Source organism: Pleurodeles waltl, chromosome 10, assembly GCF_031143425.1.
Source record: "Pleurodeles waltl isolate 20211129_DDA chromosome 10, aPleWal1.hap1.20221129, whole genome shotgun sequence".
NCBI classification, from domain to species: domain Eukaryota; kingdom Metazoa; phylum Chordata; class Amphibia; order Caudata; family Salamandridae; genus Pleurodeles; species Pleurodeles waltl.
The window spans coordinates 666,290,735-666,306,432 of record NC_090449.1 but is presented as its reverse complement, the minus strand read 5'-3'; the positions used below and the strand labels follow the sequence as shown (position 1 = coordinate 666,306,432).

The window sequence follows — 15,698 nt, the reverse complement described above, 5'->3', positions numbered from 1 at the left end:
TCGCCCCCTCCTCTGCCTCAAAACCTTTCTAGTCATGTGGGACATCCGGGACCTGTTGGTGGCAAAATTCACCATCATCTGCCCCACTGGGAATCTATTACCATGGACAGGCAGGTTTTTCAGATCGTCCGAAGGGGCTACTCCCTCCCCTTCGAGACTTCTCCAGTCATGCCACCATCATTCGATCACCTGTTGGAGGATCATTTGGCACTTCTCCGCAAGGAAGTCCGTGCTCTCTTGGCCAAGCGAACCATAGAGAGGGTCCATGCACCAGAAGTAGGTTGTGGTTGCTATTCCTGCTACTTTCTGGTGCCCAAAAAAGACAAGGATCTTCGTCCTATCCTACATCTCCGGTCCCTCAATCTCCTCCTCAAGAAGAAGTTCAAGATGTTAACCCTGGCTCAGGTCCTTTCTACCCTGGATGATTGTGTTGGACTTGCAGGATGCCTATTTCCATATTCCCGTCCTGCTGGCCCACAGATGTTACCTACAATTGGTGGTGGGTCACAAGCACCGGCAACACAATGGGCTAGCATGCAGACCCTGGCAAGGCTGTACTGGCAGAATTTGGGGAAGCCCCTAGAGAACCCCCAGAGAACAGGGTGGTATGCAACTAGCACTGGAATCAGTGCAGTTGCATGATTCCAACATGTTTGATACCAAACATGCTTATGTTCGGTGATGCCATGTTGTAGTTGGACAACTCTTATTGACCAGAGTCCACTACATACCTTAAGATGGCTTCCCCACATTTATAAAGCCCAGGAAATGGAGTCTGGTGTTTGTAGGGACACCTCTGACAAAGCAAAGGTACCCCTCACACTTAGAACCACGCACCCTGCCCTCAGGCTGAAGGGCCTACCTCAGAGGTGACCTACAGGGTCAGAGTGCAGTGACCATGATATAAAGCAAACCTTACATCTGAAATGAAAGGTACTTGCACCATTTCACACAGGCAAGCCTGTAGTAACAGTTTGCATGGGCCCCCATGGGTGGTACAATACATGCTACAGCCCATGGGGGACCCCTGGTGTACCAATGCCATGGGTACCTAAGTACCATATACTAGGGACACACATGGGTGCACCAGTATACCATTTGTAGGGTGTAAAAGTTGCCATACAACTGAATTTAGGGGAGAGATACTAATGTATGAGTTACTTACCTTCGGTAACGATATATCTGGTAGAGATATATTCTAGTTGCAGATTCCTTACCTTTGAATTTCCACAGGCTGGATCCGTTGTTTTTTTTTTTCTTCGAGCAGTACCCCTGAGCGCCGTTAGGTGGCTTCGGTCGACTCCGCGGGCGTCGTTCGCATCGTACTCGCCGTGATGACGTCGCAGTCACGTATAGGCGCCACCCCGGCGCTGAGCTGAAGAGAGCAACCAACCGAACACCCCCCGTCCTTTTTTGACTGGTCTTTATTCAATTTCTGTCTAACTCTTTTTGAGAATTATTCTCCTGGGGAGTTAAGGGATGTTTTCTAGGAAGACCGGTTTCAAGCTGTGCGGAATCTGTCATTGGGCAGTGTCTGAGCCGCACCTTGTGTGATTGTGGTGTTTGGAGCACGACCCGAAGTCGTTCCACGAGTACTGAGCCATACATCTGAAGTCTTTGAGTGAGTGGTCCCAAAAGCTGGTGGCACCCCAGCATGTGACTCCGCGTAGGTCCAGGTCTTGGTCAAGAGGAAGGTCCCGGGACCGGTTGCAGAGTCCAAAGTTGTTGTCCCATTCAAAGTCCTCGGGGTGATCTGGTAAGTCGTGCCATAAGAAGAAAACCAAGAAGTCGACGTGCTCTTGGACTTCTCGGCTGTCTGCAGAACCTGTGCCTGGGCCAACTTGCTGCCCCCCTTTCGAGACTACCCCTCCACCCATGCCACTATCTTACGATAGAATGGAGGGGGATCATTTGTCTCTTTTCCGGGAGGAGGCTGCGGCTTTCATGCCCAAGCCACAGAAAGGGTTCTAGTGCCAGAACTAGGCTGTGGTTGCAGTTCCTGCTACTTTCTGCACCCCTAAAAGGAAACATGCGTTCGCCCTATCCTTTGATCCTTCAGTCTCTTCCTCAAGGAGACATTCACAATGCTCACACTGGCTCAGGCCTTGTCTGCCCTGGACCCAGTAGACTGGATGATAGCATTGGATTTGCAGGACTCACATTTTCACATCCCTGTCCTGCCTGCCCACATATGTTACTTGCAGATCATGGTAGTTCTCTGTGCTCCCCTGTGGTGTTCATCAAGGTGTTGGTCGTGGTTCCAGCTCACCTGCGGATATCAGGGTTTTTAGTCTTCCCCTATCTCGATGACTGGCTGTTGAAGGTGGACCCTCCCCAGTGTCTTGTTTCCCAACTCCAGGCTACGGCAGACCTCCTGCATTCTCTGGGGTTCAATATAAATGTGCCAAGGTCATAACTGATTCCCTCTCCGACTCTTCCTTTCATCTGAGTTGTTCTGGACACAGTGCAGTTTCTGGAATATCCTCCAGAGTGACGAAGCCAGGATATGTAGACAGTAGTAATGATGTTTTAACCTCTATCCTGGATTGCGGTGAGAGTGACTGAGGCTGCTGGGCCTCTTGGCCTCCTGCATCCTGCTCGTGACACATGCCAGATGGCATATGTGGGCTCCGCAGAGCGACCTGAAGTTCCAGTGGGCTGGTCCAGGTCTCAGAGGGAAGTGTGTAAGATCTGCAGTGGTGATTAATGAACCGTGATTGGGCCAGAGACAGAACCCTCTTCCTTTCCTAACCTGATCTGAGAGTATTGACAGATGTGTCACTCCTGGGGCCGTCTGGGAGAGGCGAAGATCATATGACTCTGGCCTCCACCAGAAACAGGACTCTACATTAACATTCTGGAACTCTGTGCAATCCGGTTTACATTGAAAGCCTTTCTTCCCTCTATCAAGGGGAAGATGGTGCAGGTGTTCACTGACAACATGTGGTACTGCAACAAGCAAAGTGGGGTGGGGTCGTGGACCCTTTGTCAGGAGGGTATGCCCCTCTGGATGTGGCTGGAACAGCATCTCATATCCCTGGTGGTTCAACATTTGGCAGGCTCTCTGTATACCAGAGTGGACAGCTGAGTTGATCACGAATGGCGTCTTGATCCAGAGGTAGTGCAAGTCTCTTTCAGCAGTCGAGAGAGTCTTGGTTAGATCTGCTCGTCTCTGCCGAGAATGTGCAGTGTCAGCAGTTTTGCTCATTGGAGTTTCAAAGGCAGCAATCACTTGGAGACACTTTTCTTCTCGAGTTAAGTTCAGACCTCATGTACGCCTTTCCTTCCAAACCACTCCTGCCCAGAGTTCTCAAGAAATACCGGGCCCAAGTAATCCTTGTGGCTCTGCACTGAGCATGTAGAGTCTGGTATCCTGAGCTACTGAGCATTGCGATGGATCGTCCGATCAGGCTGCCCCTTTGGGAGGATTTTCTGTTGCAGCAGTAGGGGAAGGTTTTTCACCTGAAACTGTCCTCTTAGTCTTCTCGCATGGAGATTAAGGGGCAGCAGCTGACAATTGTTGACCTTCTTTCTGAAATCTGTAACGTCATCTTGACAGCCAGGCATCCCTCCACCAAAACGGTTTACGTCTGTCGGAAGAAATTTGTGGCATGGTGCACAGACAAGTCTGTTGACCCTCTTTCTACCCAGCTCCCTGTGGTCCTATTGTTCATTCTTTCCCTTGTTCAGGAGGTCTCTGCTTTGGGCACTCTTAATGGATATTTGTCTACTATTTCTGCTTTATTTTTTTTTACTGGTTGCCTGATCGTCCTTCTTTGTTTCAGTCGCCTCATGTACTTAGGTTCCTCAAAGGTCTTTCACACCTCTTTCCTCCATTCCCATTCATTTACCCCAATGGGATCTGAAATTGGTTTTGACGTTTTTTGATGGGTGCTTCTTTCGAGCCTCTCCACAATCGTCCTTTTAGGCTTCTCACTTTGAAAACAGCCTTTCTTGTGGCAATTACATCTGCCCGCAGAGTGAGTGTACTGCAGGCCTTATCTAAGCTGCCTTACTTTCTGTCTATCCTGACAGTGGTGATTCACACTAGGGCCTCTTTTCTGCCAACAGTGGTCCCCTCTGTTCATGTAGGCTAATCCGTCACTGTTCCTACTTTTTATGCACCCTCTCATCCTTCTAATGAAGAGGAGAGACCCCACCACCTAGACCCAAAAAGAGCGTTGCCATTCTACCTTGTTCATACAAACAAATTCTGGGTGGATGACTGTTTGTAGGGTATATGGGTGCGAAGAAAGATTTGGCAATGCAGAAGAGGATTATCTCCGCCTGGGTCATACTCTGCATTAAGATCTGCTATGCAGTGGTAATAAATCAACCCCCAGAGGGTTTGCACTCTCATTCTACCTGAGCTAAAGCTGTTACCACTGCATTAGCATGCAGAGTTCTGGCAGCAATGTGGGTATCTCTGCACACGCTTACACAAGACTACTGCCTGGACCGTTGGGTCCGTAGGGAAAGGTACTTTGCCCGTTCAGGACTTTCTTGTTTTAATATTTTGGTTTGCAGGCCCACCTCCGAAGATGGTATTGCTCGGTTATTTATTCAAAGGTAAGGAATCTTCACCTAAAAGTTTGTCAGATTAACAAGTTACTTCCTTTTGGTTATCTGGTAGAGACTGCATCTAGCTGCAAATTCCTTTCCAACCCACCCTTCCTACCCGGTCTGCAAACTGATTTCTAGTGGCAGGGACTCCCCTTTCAGGACCTTAGTTTTGGCACACCAATAGTCTGTGTTCTCAATGACTGTTTTTCTTGCGAGGAATGTCGTGTAGAGAAACTGACATTGGCGTGCCTGTGTGGCCCCCTATATGGGACCTGTAACGTCATATGCGATGCTAATGATGCCGACACGGACGCAGAGTCGATTGACACCACCTAACAGCACGCAGGGGTACTGCTCACAAAAGTGTTCTGGTTCCAGTCTGATGCCTGGGGAAAATTCAAAGGTAAGGAATCTGCAGCTAGACAGTCACTACCAGATAAGGTGTTACTGAAGGTAAGAAACTTGTCCTTCTATGCCCTTGTGCCAGGGTCCTGAGCTCTGTTTCCTACTTGTGTCCATTTTGTGGTGACTTCTAAATTGTCAATGTGCTACGAGTGATGCCTCCTCCTAAAAATGACCGGGGTGAAGTTGTGCTGTGACTCTCCCAAGACTTTCTTTTTTTTTTTTTTTTGAGAGAGAGAGAGAGAATGTTACTGAAAAACCTTAAGACTGGTGTTTGAGACTACATGATGGGCAGAGTTGTAGAAGCTTTTGATTCGTTAAATTATCAGTGACACTTTTTCCACCCATCACAGCATACATCATAGGACAATTACCCAGTGTGATGCAGTGGGTCAGTCCACTTCAGCTGTTGGCTCCCCTTTTTGTGAGTGAGGGCATTTTACTTCTGCAAAATGTAGTTGTCCTCACAGAAGAGTGCACTTTTCTTGCGAGGGCTTGGCAGCTGCAGGCACACTACTCCTGTGCTGCTTGCTTTCCGTGATATGCACGGCTCCCCATGAAAACTTGATTTTTATGTTACTATTCCAAAATCTTTTACTACACAATCGGTCAGCTTTGGTATACTTTGACAAAAAGAAAAAAAAAGATGGCCATACAGTATAACAAAAAACTTTTAAAAATAGTTGCACGTGCACACATGGGCCAGCTTCTTGTTATGGTTTTAGCGTAAAGTATGCCTAGTCCAACAAGCTTTGACAAAGCCTGGCTGGATGTTAAAAACCAGGATTATTTGCTTTGTCAGTGCTTGTTCGGAACCCTGTTAGCTGTCCCAATGCTAGTTTCTCTTGATGGCAAAAATTTGAAATGCTAGCTGTTGACAATTTTAAATGTAGACCTATATTACACACTCTTTAAAGAACTGCATAACGTTAAAATATTTGAGAAGTGCCATTATTGATTTAGTGGTGTTACTTTCCATTTGTGTTTTCTCTCTTTAGAGCATGGGTCGTTTTGTATGCCAATGCTTCTTTCTGTTTTGAAAGAGGTAACTGAGACTTGTTTGTCTCAGACTATGAATGCAACCAATGAAGACTCAACGGCACTCCTTGAAGCTGTTCAGAAGTTGTTCCAGAAAGTTTTGGAAACTGTGGCACGTAAACTGAGAAAGCAGCGAGATGAAGCTCTTCAGGTATAGTTTGCATGTTTGTAGCTATTTGTTTAATTGTGCACAAGTGCAATATTTTTCAACAAACTGACATTTTTGAAAATATGCCTATAATGCAAGCTGTGTTTGATTTGGTGATTGGGTCATATATTACTCTACCTCAAGGAATTTATGGTCGCAATATCAATACAGCTCTTGTTACCATGGGTCAATCACTCAAACTCTTTGTGAACAGGTAACATTTCAACCTCTGAGGGAACCCGGTAATAGTGAAACATACTGGTTTGAGGTAATCATGTTTCCATTTTGCAGAATGTTGTATTTCTGCTCATGCACATTTTGTGGCCATTTTTTGTGAGTATATTCATTTTTGATGGATACTACTAACTGCAGATTCCTCACCTTAGAAAACTCCCAAGCCGCAAGACTGGATCTGGAAACATTTCTTAGCAGTGCTCCTGCACACTGCTAGGTTCCACATTGGCTCAATGCCTCTATTTAAGTGACTGAGTGGAGCTGCATGCAAGTGCCTACTGTGCGTGCTGTCAGTGCCTTTCAATGCAAATCTGTAGCTCTGCTTCAAATATTATTGTCCTTCTGATGACTTCTAAAAATGAATTCCAGTGTGCTAGGGAACAATGTCACCATCTAAAATAGCAGGTTTCAAAGCTTGCCGCAAACTGTTGAAAACAGATGTTTGTAATTGACCTGTTCAGGTGTCTCTCCGGGGCTTGGGCTCATGCCACAAATTGAGATTGTGTGATAAATATGCCCACATGCAACTGAAGGTGATCAGGGCCTGAGATGTATGTTTCGGAACATAAGAAGTCAGACCTTCACCTGAGTCCCTCTTCAGGTCATGGCTGCAGACTCTGTCCTTCTCTAGAGACATGCTCAAAATCCTCGGGTAAATCAAAGCAGAAGTTCAAGTGTAGACATAAAAAGCAAGTAGGGATTTGATCTCATCTGCCACTCTGAACCTAAAGAGAATATAAAGACCCAGCTCCCTACAGTGATCTCCAGCTGGTCCTGGATTACCCCAGGATTCCCAGACTGTTGTTCACTTTGCAGCAAATTGATACCTTCAACAAGGCTGCAGATATTTGGTGCTCTTCTGGTGACCTCTGGCACACATTTGGGCCTCAACGAACCACAGAGGACCCCAGTTGGTTTACCACCAGTGGACCTGTCCACTTTTGCTGTCTGACACCTTGAGACCTACTTAAGCCCAGTGCCGACACCTGTACAGGTTTCTACCCCGGCTCTTGGACCAATGCAGGGCCCTTCTACATCGATGTCTGTACCAGCATAGGAAGAGGATCCGGTTTTGATACTGATGTCAAGACACTGAACCAACTTCAGCTCGATCTCGACTAATGTTGTGACAAGAAATAACATAAGTATGAGTGGTCGTCATGCACACTTACTCTGACCGTGTGCCTCTACCAGAGATATATGCTTGCAGAGGCTGCATAATGTTTTTGACTGATTCGAAACAAGGGACGGGATAGGATGTGAAATTGGGGATGAGTTTCTTGCCTCTCTCTACACAGATGATACCTTGTTCATGGGTTTGTTAGAAGACAGTGGGTTTGTCACTTTTCCTGAGGCAAAGTTTGACTTGACACTTGGGTCACCCATGAGAGGAAGTCCTTCCTTTGCAGTGGTAGTCTGGAAGGCAGGTGAGGTCCTGAATTTACTGTTTCCTTCAGTCGAGACCAAAACAAACTTCCTGACAGAAAATGCACAGTCTGGGCCAGCTACTTATAAGCTTTTTCTCCCTTTTAATGAAGCCCTTACTGAACCTTAATGGCCACTTGGTCAAAGCAAAGTTCCTACCCATTGGTAAATAGGCAGGTGGCCAGGCATCACAAACCTGCTTCAGGAGATACTGATTTTCTTACCAAATAGACTTGTGGTTCAAGCCTCAACCAGAAAAGTGAATTTCAATTAATTCCCTGAAGATGGAGAATCCAACAGGATTCAGAATTTTAGAAAGTGCATGGTTTTCTCTGCTAGTCTGACATTGCAGTCAGTTAATGCTGTTTGCTTACTGGGTCGTTGTACACATGCCCTGTGGAACATGGCCAGTGAGATCTGGCTGGAGGTCCCGGAGGACCCTGGGGCCTCTTTGGCTCAAAGAATTCATGATGGGAGCAGGTAAAGATGTCCTTCACATGGGTCTAGATGCTACTGATTGCTTGGGAGGGCAGCGGGTGACCGTTGTACTTCATAACACACATTGGTGCGCTTCACAGAATTTTCTAGTGATGTACAGGCCTCCCTCATGGATATGGCCTTTTGAAGTGTGTTGACTTTTTGGGTGAGAAGCCAGATTCACCTATAGAATGCTCTAAGGAAGGGAGAGCGACTCATGCTCCTTGAGTCTGTTGGCCCGTGCATAGCAATTTACACACCAATTCAAAAGGTTCATAGGCTATTTCAGAGGGCTGGCGCATATGCCTCCAATACAGCAATCACACTAGTCCTTTCCAAACTCTGGATGTGGATCTTGCAGTCAGAACGCAGGCCAGCAGTACTTCCAAACCTCTTTCTTTAATGAAACTCCTACCCAATCACTTTAGTTTACTCTTAGAGGAAAATGCCCATCCAGTGGAGGCAGAATCCATCATCTCCTCCAGGTGTGGCAATTCATTTAATCCGACAGATGGCACCAGCAGAAAACAGAGCCATGCCAGTACATAGACACTCATTATTTTACAGCAGTCTTCAATGTTCAGTTGGTTGTTCACATTAGGGGGTTCAGGCATACTGTTTATATGAATTGCCTTGTCAAAATTAACACAGTGTATATTTGCACAGATCAAATCAGTAAACTGATTCCATTTAATGTTGGTTCTGTATTCTTTACTTATAAGACTTGTGATCTGATGCATAAAGTACGGTCTCAAGCAGTACATTTCAATCTCCGCCTCAGTCATATAGATGCTTGTAGGAAAGCACCCTTTTGACCTGGTTTCTGATGTGGCTTTGACTGTTAGTGCACTGGGTCGCTGCTAACCAGGTCCCCAGTGCCAGATCTCTTCACCTAAAACTGCACAGCTTTACACAATCGGCAAACTCTTTAGCTATTACTGCAAGTCCCTAGTAAATAGTACCCCTGGTATCTAGGGGCTGGGGTGCTAGAGAAGGTCTTTGAGAGTTGCAGCACTAATTGTGCCACCCTATGGGACCCCTCACCAAAGCCCACTCAGTACTGCCATTGAAGACTGCGTGTGTTGATGCAGGCAAAATAGAAAACATGACCTGTGAGACACTCCTGTGTGTAAGACCTCCTATTACTTTGTGTGCCATGTGTAAGTCACCTCTAAGGCACGTGCATCCAGACACATGTGAGGGCATATAAGCATGAGCAGAAATGCCCCTGCTATGTCTGTCGATTCTGAGACATGGTAAGTGCACAGGGACGACAAATGCAAAAACAGATGATGGACTGAATGCAGAACAAATCAAACATTCACCCCCAGTCACAGATCTTGGTTAAATCCGTCGTTTTTTTGCTTGCCATGCCATTCCATTTTGGACCTAGCCATATGCAAATCAGTCTTGACCCTGTAACCAATGGGAACAGTCCAGCCTGAACTGCCAGGCCAGGTCCTCCCTGGACCAGAAACAAGCATCCCGGGACAGGTTTCAGGATATCACCCTTCATCAGCCAGGCTAGCTTGAATCTGGTGGCATAGCAAGCACAGGACCCACGTCTGGGCATACCCTTCCCACTTGGAGCGACAAATGCAAAAACAACAGATTTGAACAAATGAAACATTCACCCCCCCAGTCACAGATCTGGGTTCAATCCATCAGTGCACAGGGAAGCCATTTTAAATGCACCTGCTTGTCAGTGGTCTATACGAGTTCCCCGGCTACATGATGGCTTCTTTTAACATAGGGATGTTTGGATTAAAACATCTTGTATTAATAAACCCTCACTGATTCCGATGAGGGATTTATTGATATTTGAACTCAGAGGGCACTTTAGAAGAGCCCCTGAAAAACCTACCAACTGCTAGTGTTTTACCTGACTAGTCCAGCTCTGTTTGTTACCCCGTAAGGTGAGAGCCAGCGCTCTCGGAAGCCAGGGACAAAAGCCCGCACCGGGTGAGGGTGTTGGCACCTTCTCCAGGCATAATGGACATTCCAGCCTTTGTAATGCAACACAGGTCTCTCCAGATGGCAGAGATGACCAGCCCCCTTTCCTGACCCCACTTCCTAGTGGCGAGAGAGACAGGAAAATTAGTTAGACTAGGAGGTGTGCCCACATCCTGCCAGTCCCACCCCTAAGGTGGACGAGCAGAAGTGGAAACCACTATTTAAACATTTCTCCATCTTTTGGGTGGAATTTGTCCTCTAGGGTCAGGTTTATGCCCATTTCCCAACGGAAGTGGTCATAGAGAGGTTGTAATCACCCAAAAAGGTGGGCAACCAATTGGCTGTAGAAATGTATTATAGAAAAGGTCTCGATTCACCTATGAATATAAAGTCTTCTCTCCTTTGTTGGCCCAACAGTTCCTCGCATGGTACTACCTGTAACGCCCTAAATTCAGTATTCAGGTGGCACCCCTGATCCCAAGACCTCTGAAACGGATGACCTAAGAAGCCCAAGGACACCGAAGAGTCGCAGAAGAGGAGAAAAGAAGCGGCTGACCTGGTACCAACCAACCTGCCGGCCTGTCTGCAGCCCTCGACAGATTCTTCACCAAAAAGAATACTTGTCCTGCAGCTGAGTCTCCAGAAACTCAGGAGGACTGCCTGTATTAAAAAAACACTCAAGACTCCTGTGCGTAGCGGACCTGCTCACCAACAAACTCTAAAGAAAGGACTCTGAAGCCTCCAAAACCGCACAGACCCAATGCCCGAGGAGAACTCTGCACCCGCCGTCACCAACCCGATTTGGAGTGGACCACTGGTGCCAACAAGGTTCCCCAACTCATCATAGTCCATCGTGGTTTCCCACCTCCTGGACTCGCCAAAGTTGCCTGCAGCCTCTGCCGGTAGGCCCCCCTCTCCTGCAGACTCTGGTGAGAAAATCCTGACACCTGAAGCAGCCACTGCACCCGTTGCCTCTGGCCTGATCTGAAGTGGGTCCCTGGTGTCAACATCATCGCCCAGCTCTCCTGAGCTTAAGTCCACTGTGGATTCACCCCTCCTGGACTCCACAACAACACCTTTAGCCTCAAACCACAGGACCCCTCAACCATGAGTGCTCCTGAACACAGAAACCCAACACCAAACGACACCCATGCGTCTGTCACCCCTGGGCCTTGGTGAAGAGGATCAAAGGTGCACCTACGTCCCCAAGTGTAGAAAGCTCGCCTGGTGTGTGGTGGACACCTGTGGTGTTGTCACATTATACCAGGTTAAGGTATCCTCTATTAGGGAAGTATAGGCAGTGTCTAGGAAGCTGGGGCTCTCTAGGGGTAGCTGTGGATGAGCAGCCAAGACTTATATAGGAGACATGCAAAGCTTATGCAATATCACTATTGTCACACAGCTCTTACCACACATGAAAGAACCACACAGTGTTACAAAAATAAAGGTGCTTTATTATAGTAACACAACACTAGGGGTCATATGTACGAACACATTTTCCCATAGACACAAAATGGGTAAAACCCTTTGCTACATCTGGCCCTAGATTACTTATAGGCAGTCCCCCCAGCTTGAGGTGAGTACACATTACTTATATAAACAATAGCAATCAGAAATTATCATAGAAATGCCCAGCATTGGCAATACTTAGTGAAAATAGTAAGGATCCTAGGGGAGGGCCAAACCTTATGCTAAGAGAGTGGAATACGAGATTCAGTCCCCCACCTAAGGATGTGAAGTTGTTAGAGAGGAGCTGGAAGAACTAGGAACCCGAAGAGATAAGTACCTGAGTGACCCCCAGCGACCAGGAGAGCAGAGGTAAGTACCTGGTCTTCCCAAGGGCAAATAGGAGGACTTAGAAAAAGAATTGTGCAAGAACTGGACCAGTCTAGAAGAAACCAAAGGTAGATTCTGAAAGAAGAGAACCTGCAAAAGAAGGGGACAGACTCCAGTCCCCAGTGGAGTGTCCAGTGGGGGCAGAAGGTACTACCCACCCTTATGTGGCTGAAGAACCAGGTTGACTGGCAAAGAAGACCAGCTGTGGAGCCCAGGAGCTGACGAGGAGTCTCTGGAGTGGTGCAGATGGTGTCTAACGTCGGTTGTCGGGTTGCAGATGGTCAGTGGTGTTAGAGAACCACCAACAAGCCTTGGCAGTTACAAGAGGAGCAAAAGAAGAGTTTCAAGGCCGAAGAGGACCAGCAAGTCCCAAGGGACTGGACCCTTGGAGGGGGAGTCCGGGGTGACCCTCAGCAGTCAGGAGAGCCAACAGAAGCCGTCGCAGCCCCCACAGGCAACCCGTTGGCAGCAGGTAGAGTAAGTCCCAGTGAGGCCCAGTCAGCACACCTGAAGATGTCCCTAGTCGCTGGAGCAGCAGAGAGGACACTGTCCTTGGAAGGAAGAAGTGCTGGGGGCTGACTCGAAGCCTGAAGATCCCTTGCAGCAGGAGACAACACGCCTTGGTAGCTGCAAGAGTCACGGTGCACAGGGGGGGTACTGTCCTGCAAGGAGAGGCAAGGGCTCTCCGTCTCCCAAAGTTGGACAGCTGGTAGAGAGGACCAAATGGACCACACCAGACCACCACATGTGATGCAGGATCCATGCAGTTCCAGACAAGAAAGCTAGACGTCGTTGCTGTAGGTGCCTGCAGATGTAGGGGAGTGACTCCACTCCAAGAGAGATTCCTTCTTGCATCTTGGTGCAGGCTGAATTCTTGTCGAAAAATAGCTCAAGGGCCCCTGGAATGATGAGGAGAGATCACCCAGAGAAATACAAACCACATGTAAAGAAAGTCTCTCCAAAATGTATTAACGTGGGTACACATACCCTGTATTATTTATAAAGCATATTCTGGAAACCATAGATGAAACAAACAATACTTGTCGAATATAAATCCAGAAATATACATTTATTTTGATTATATCAAAAATATCTGTTATTTACAAATTCTTCAAAACGATGAAGAATTAAATAAATAATATAGTTCTAACAAAATCACTGGAGGTCCAAAAGGAAAACATCTACTCTCATTCCATCACTCATATAGGAAAACAATTAACCATGACACCATCCAAAAAAATGTAGAAATAAACGGTAACCTAAATATAAATAAAGGCACAAGAAATTTGAAGCAAAATATAGAATATTAAGGTAACAGAATATAATAACTATACTAGACAATAAATCAGTTGTTCATGACCGTGTTAAACGTACAAAAAAAATAAGGCATTAGAGATCAAACTGATTATGCTGAAATCTAAATTGCGGATAAGGTACTAGTTGTCCTTCTATATTCTTTTAAATGGCCAAACAATACTGGTAGTCCAATCTCAGTGCCATGTTCTAATTAAGTCCGAGTAACCTGATGGTGATCGACTGCTTCTCTGTGCTTTTATCAACACAAAGATAAATACGTAATTATTTTGCTTCCTGTTAATCTTAAATGAATGTAAATGATCTCCTCATGTTGCCATCTGTTTTTATATTTGCAGACGCCTGGTCGTAAATCACTGCAGTGTCAATTTCATAGGTTCTTGTTAAGTGCTATTTGGCACTAATGTGCCTGGTGATGTGCATTTCGGTAATATATATATATATATATATACTCAACCTCCAAGAAACCCTAGGTATAAAGACAATAATAAGTTTATGGCTCCCAGGATAATAATGACATAGCCAACTAACATGCAGACCTTAAAGTAGACTGGAAAATCTAAAACCAATAAATGGACACACTTAGAAGTGACATGAAACTAAAAACCGATGCACTGTAATCATGCAATTAGACAACCCAAACGCGTGTGAGAACAAAGGAATAAAATGAAGTGTAGTAACCGCCACCGCATCTACTCTAATATGATAGAGATATTGTCAGCTTCATCGTACCTATTTTGTCCAAAGAAAGATAACAGATGCTCATAAACGTGTAAGGCCCTCTTTGTATAGTTTGAAGTAGTAGACAGATGAAATCTGAAAAATAATCAATGACCTCAAAAATTGGACGCCTAAGCTACGAGTCTTACAGAGAGCTAACGTAATGTATAGAGCTTACTTAATGAAACCAAAAAACTGTTAACTAACGAGAGTATGCTTAATACAGACCTAAAAAGCGATAGAAAAATGAGTAAATGAAACACTATATAGCGTCTCCTTTTTGCAGGGTTATCTAGAGCTCTTTGCATACGGTGTAGTTGTAAGCTGTTAGTTTGACTTACTTGGATATCTAGAGTTTTGATGTATCCTTCTGTCCTTCAAAGAGAAACAACTCTCTGCTCCTCATGTTGTTTACATGAAGTCTTGTCGAGCCCCAAAGGATGCACAGTCGGGGAAATGTTGAGGTTGCTGGAAGGAGCCAGAGAAACAATGTTGCAAAGCAAAGTTGTTGCTGGAGTTGCAGCCTTGTCGGTTCCTGAAGAGTTCAGTTGCAGTTCCAGTGGCCAGAAGTCAAAGTAAACATTGCAGAAGAGTCCTGGTGGAGTCTTGCATGTCGAATCTGAGGACCCACCTGCAAGGGAGACCCTAAATAGCCCAGAAGGGCGATTGGTCACCTAGCAAGGTGACCACCTATCAGGAGGGGGCTGCGATGTCACCTGCCTGACCTGGCCACTCAGATGCTCCCAGGGGCCTCTGCACATCTTAGTTTCAAGATGGCAGAATCAAGTGGCCACCTGGAGGAGCTCTGGGCAGCCACCCAGGGGTGGTGATGGACTGGGGAGGGCCACTCCCCTTTCCTTTGTCCAGTTTCATGCCAGAGCTGGTACCGGGGTCCCTGGACTGGTGCAAACTGGTTTATGCACAGAGTGCACCAAATGTGCCCTTCAAAGCAAACCGGTGGTTTGGGAAGACTACCTCTCCCAAGCCTTGTAACACCTATTTCCAAGGGAGTGTGTGTTGGCTCCCTCTCCCACAGGAAATACTTTTTATTCTGCCTTATCCTGCTTGAGCTGGTCAAGCAGCAGGAGGAAACATACCATTCTGAGGGTTGGCAACAGTGTGGGCTACCTGGAAAAGCCTAGAAGACTGGTAGGAGCAATGAAGGGGGGGGGTCTTCTAAGGAGCCCCCAGAGTGCATGGAATCATGCATCCAAATCTGGCAACAATATTGGGGTATGATTCCGACATGTTTGATACCAAACATGCCCAGGTTCGGAGTTAACAATTTGTAGCTGGACATGGGTAAGCCAGTGCATGGGTAAAATTTCTTCCACGCACTTCATGAAATTGAACTTGAGTTCGCAGGGGCACCTCTGTTCCTGCCCTCTGGGCTAGGACAGCTTACCATAAGGGTGACTTACACCTTTGGTGAAAGGGTGCATGCACCTTTTCACGCAGGTTGCATTGGGAGGCCTGCAGACACATTTTGCATGGGGAGCCCCTGGTGTCCCAATTCCTTGGGTACCTAGGTACCATATACTAGGGACTTATAAGGGGGCACCAGTATTCCAATTGTGGGGTGTACAAA

At 46.5% G+C, this 15,698-nt stretch overlaps 1 protein-coding gene across 2 annotated transcripts in view; it reads left to right on the top strand.

Moving 5' to 3' along the window:
- NCAPG2 (non-SMC condensin II complex subunit G2) overlaps positions 1–15,698 on the top strand; it is a 269,347-nt gene that overhangs the window by 183,007 nt on the left and 70,642 nt on the right. For both annotated transcript variants that reach the window (XM_069211162.1, XM_069211164.1), the window contains one exon: positions 5,964–6,154. In XM_069211162.1, the coding sequence (XP_069067263.1) occupies positions 5,964–6,154 (191 nt within the window). The remainder of the gene's footprint in view (positions 1–5,963; positions 6,155–15,698) is intronic.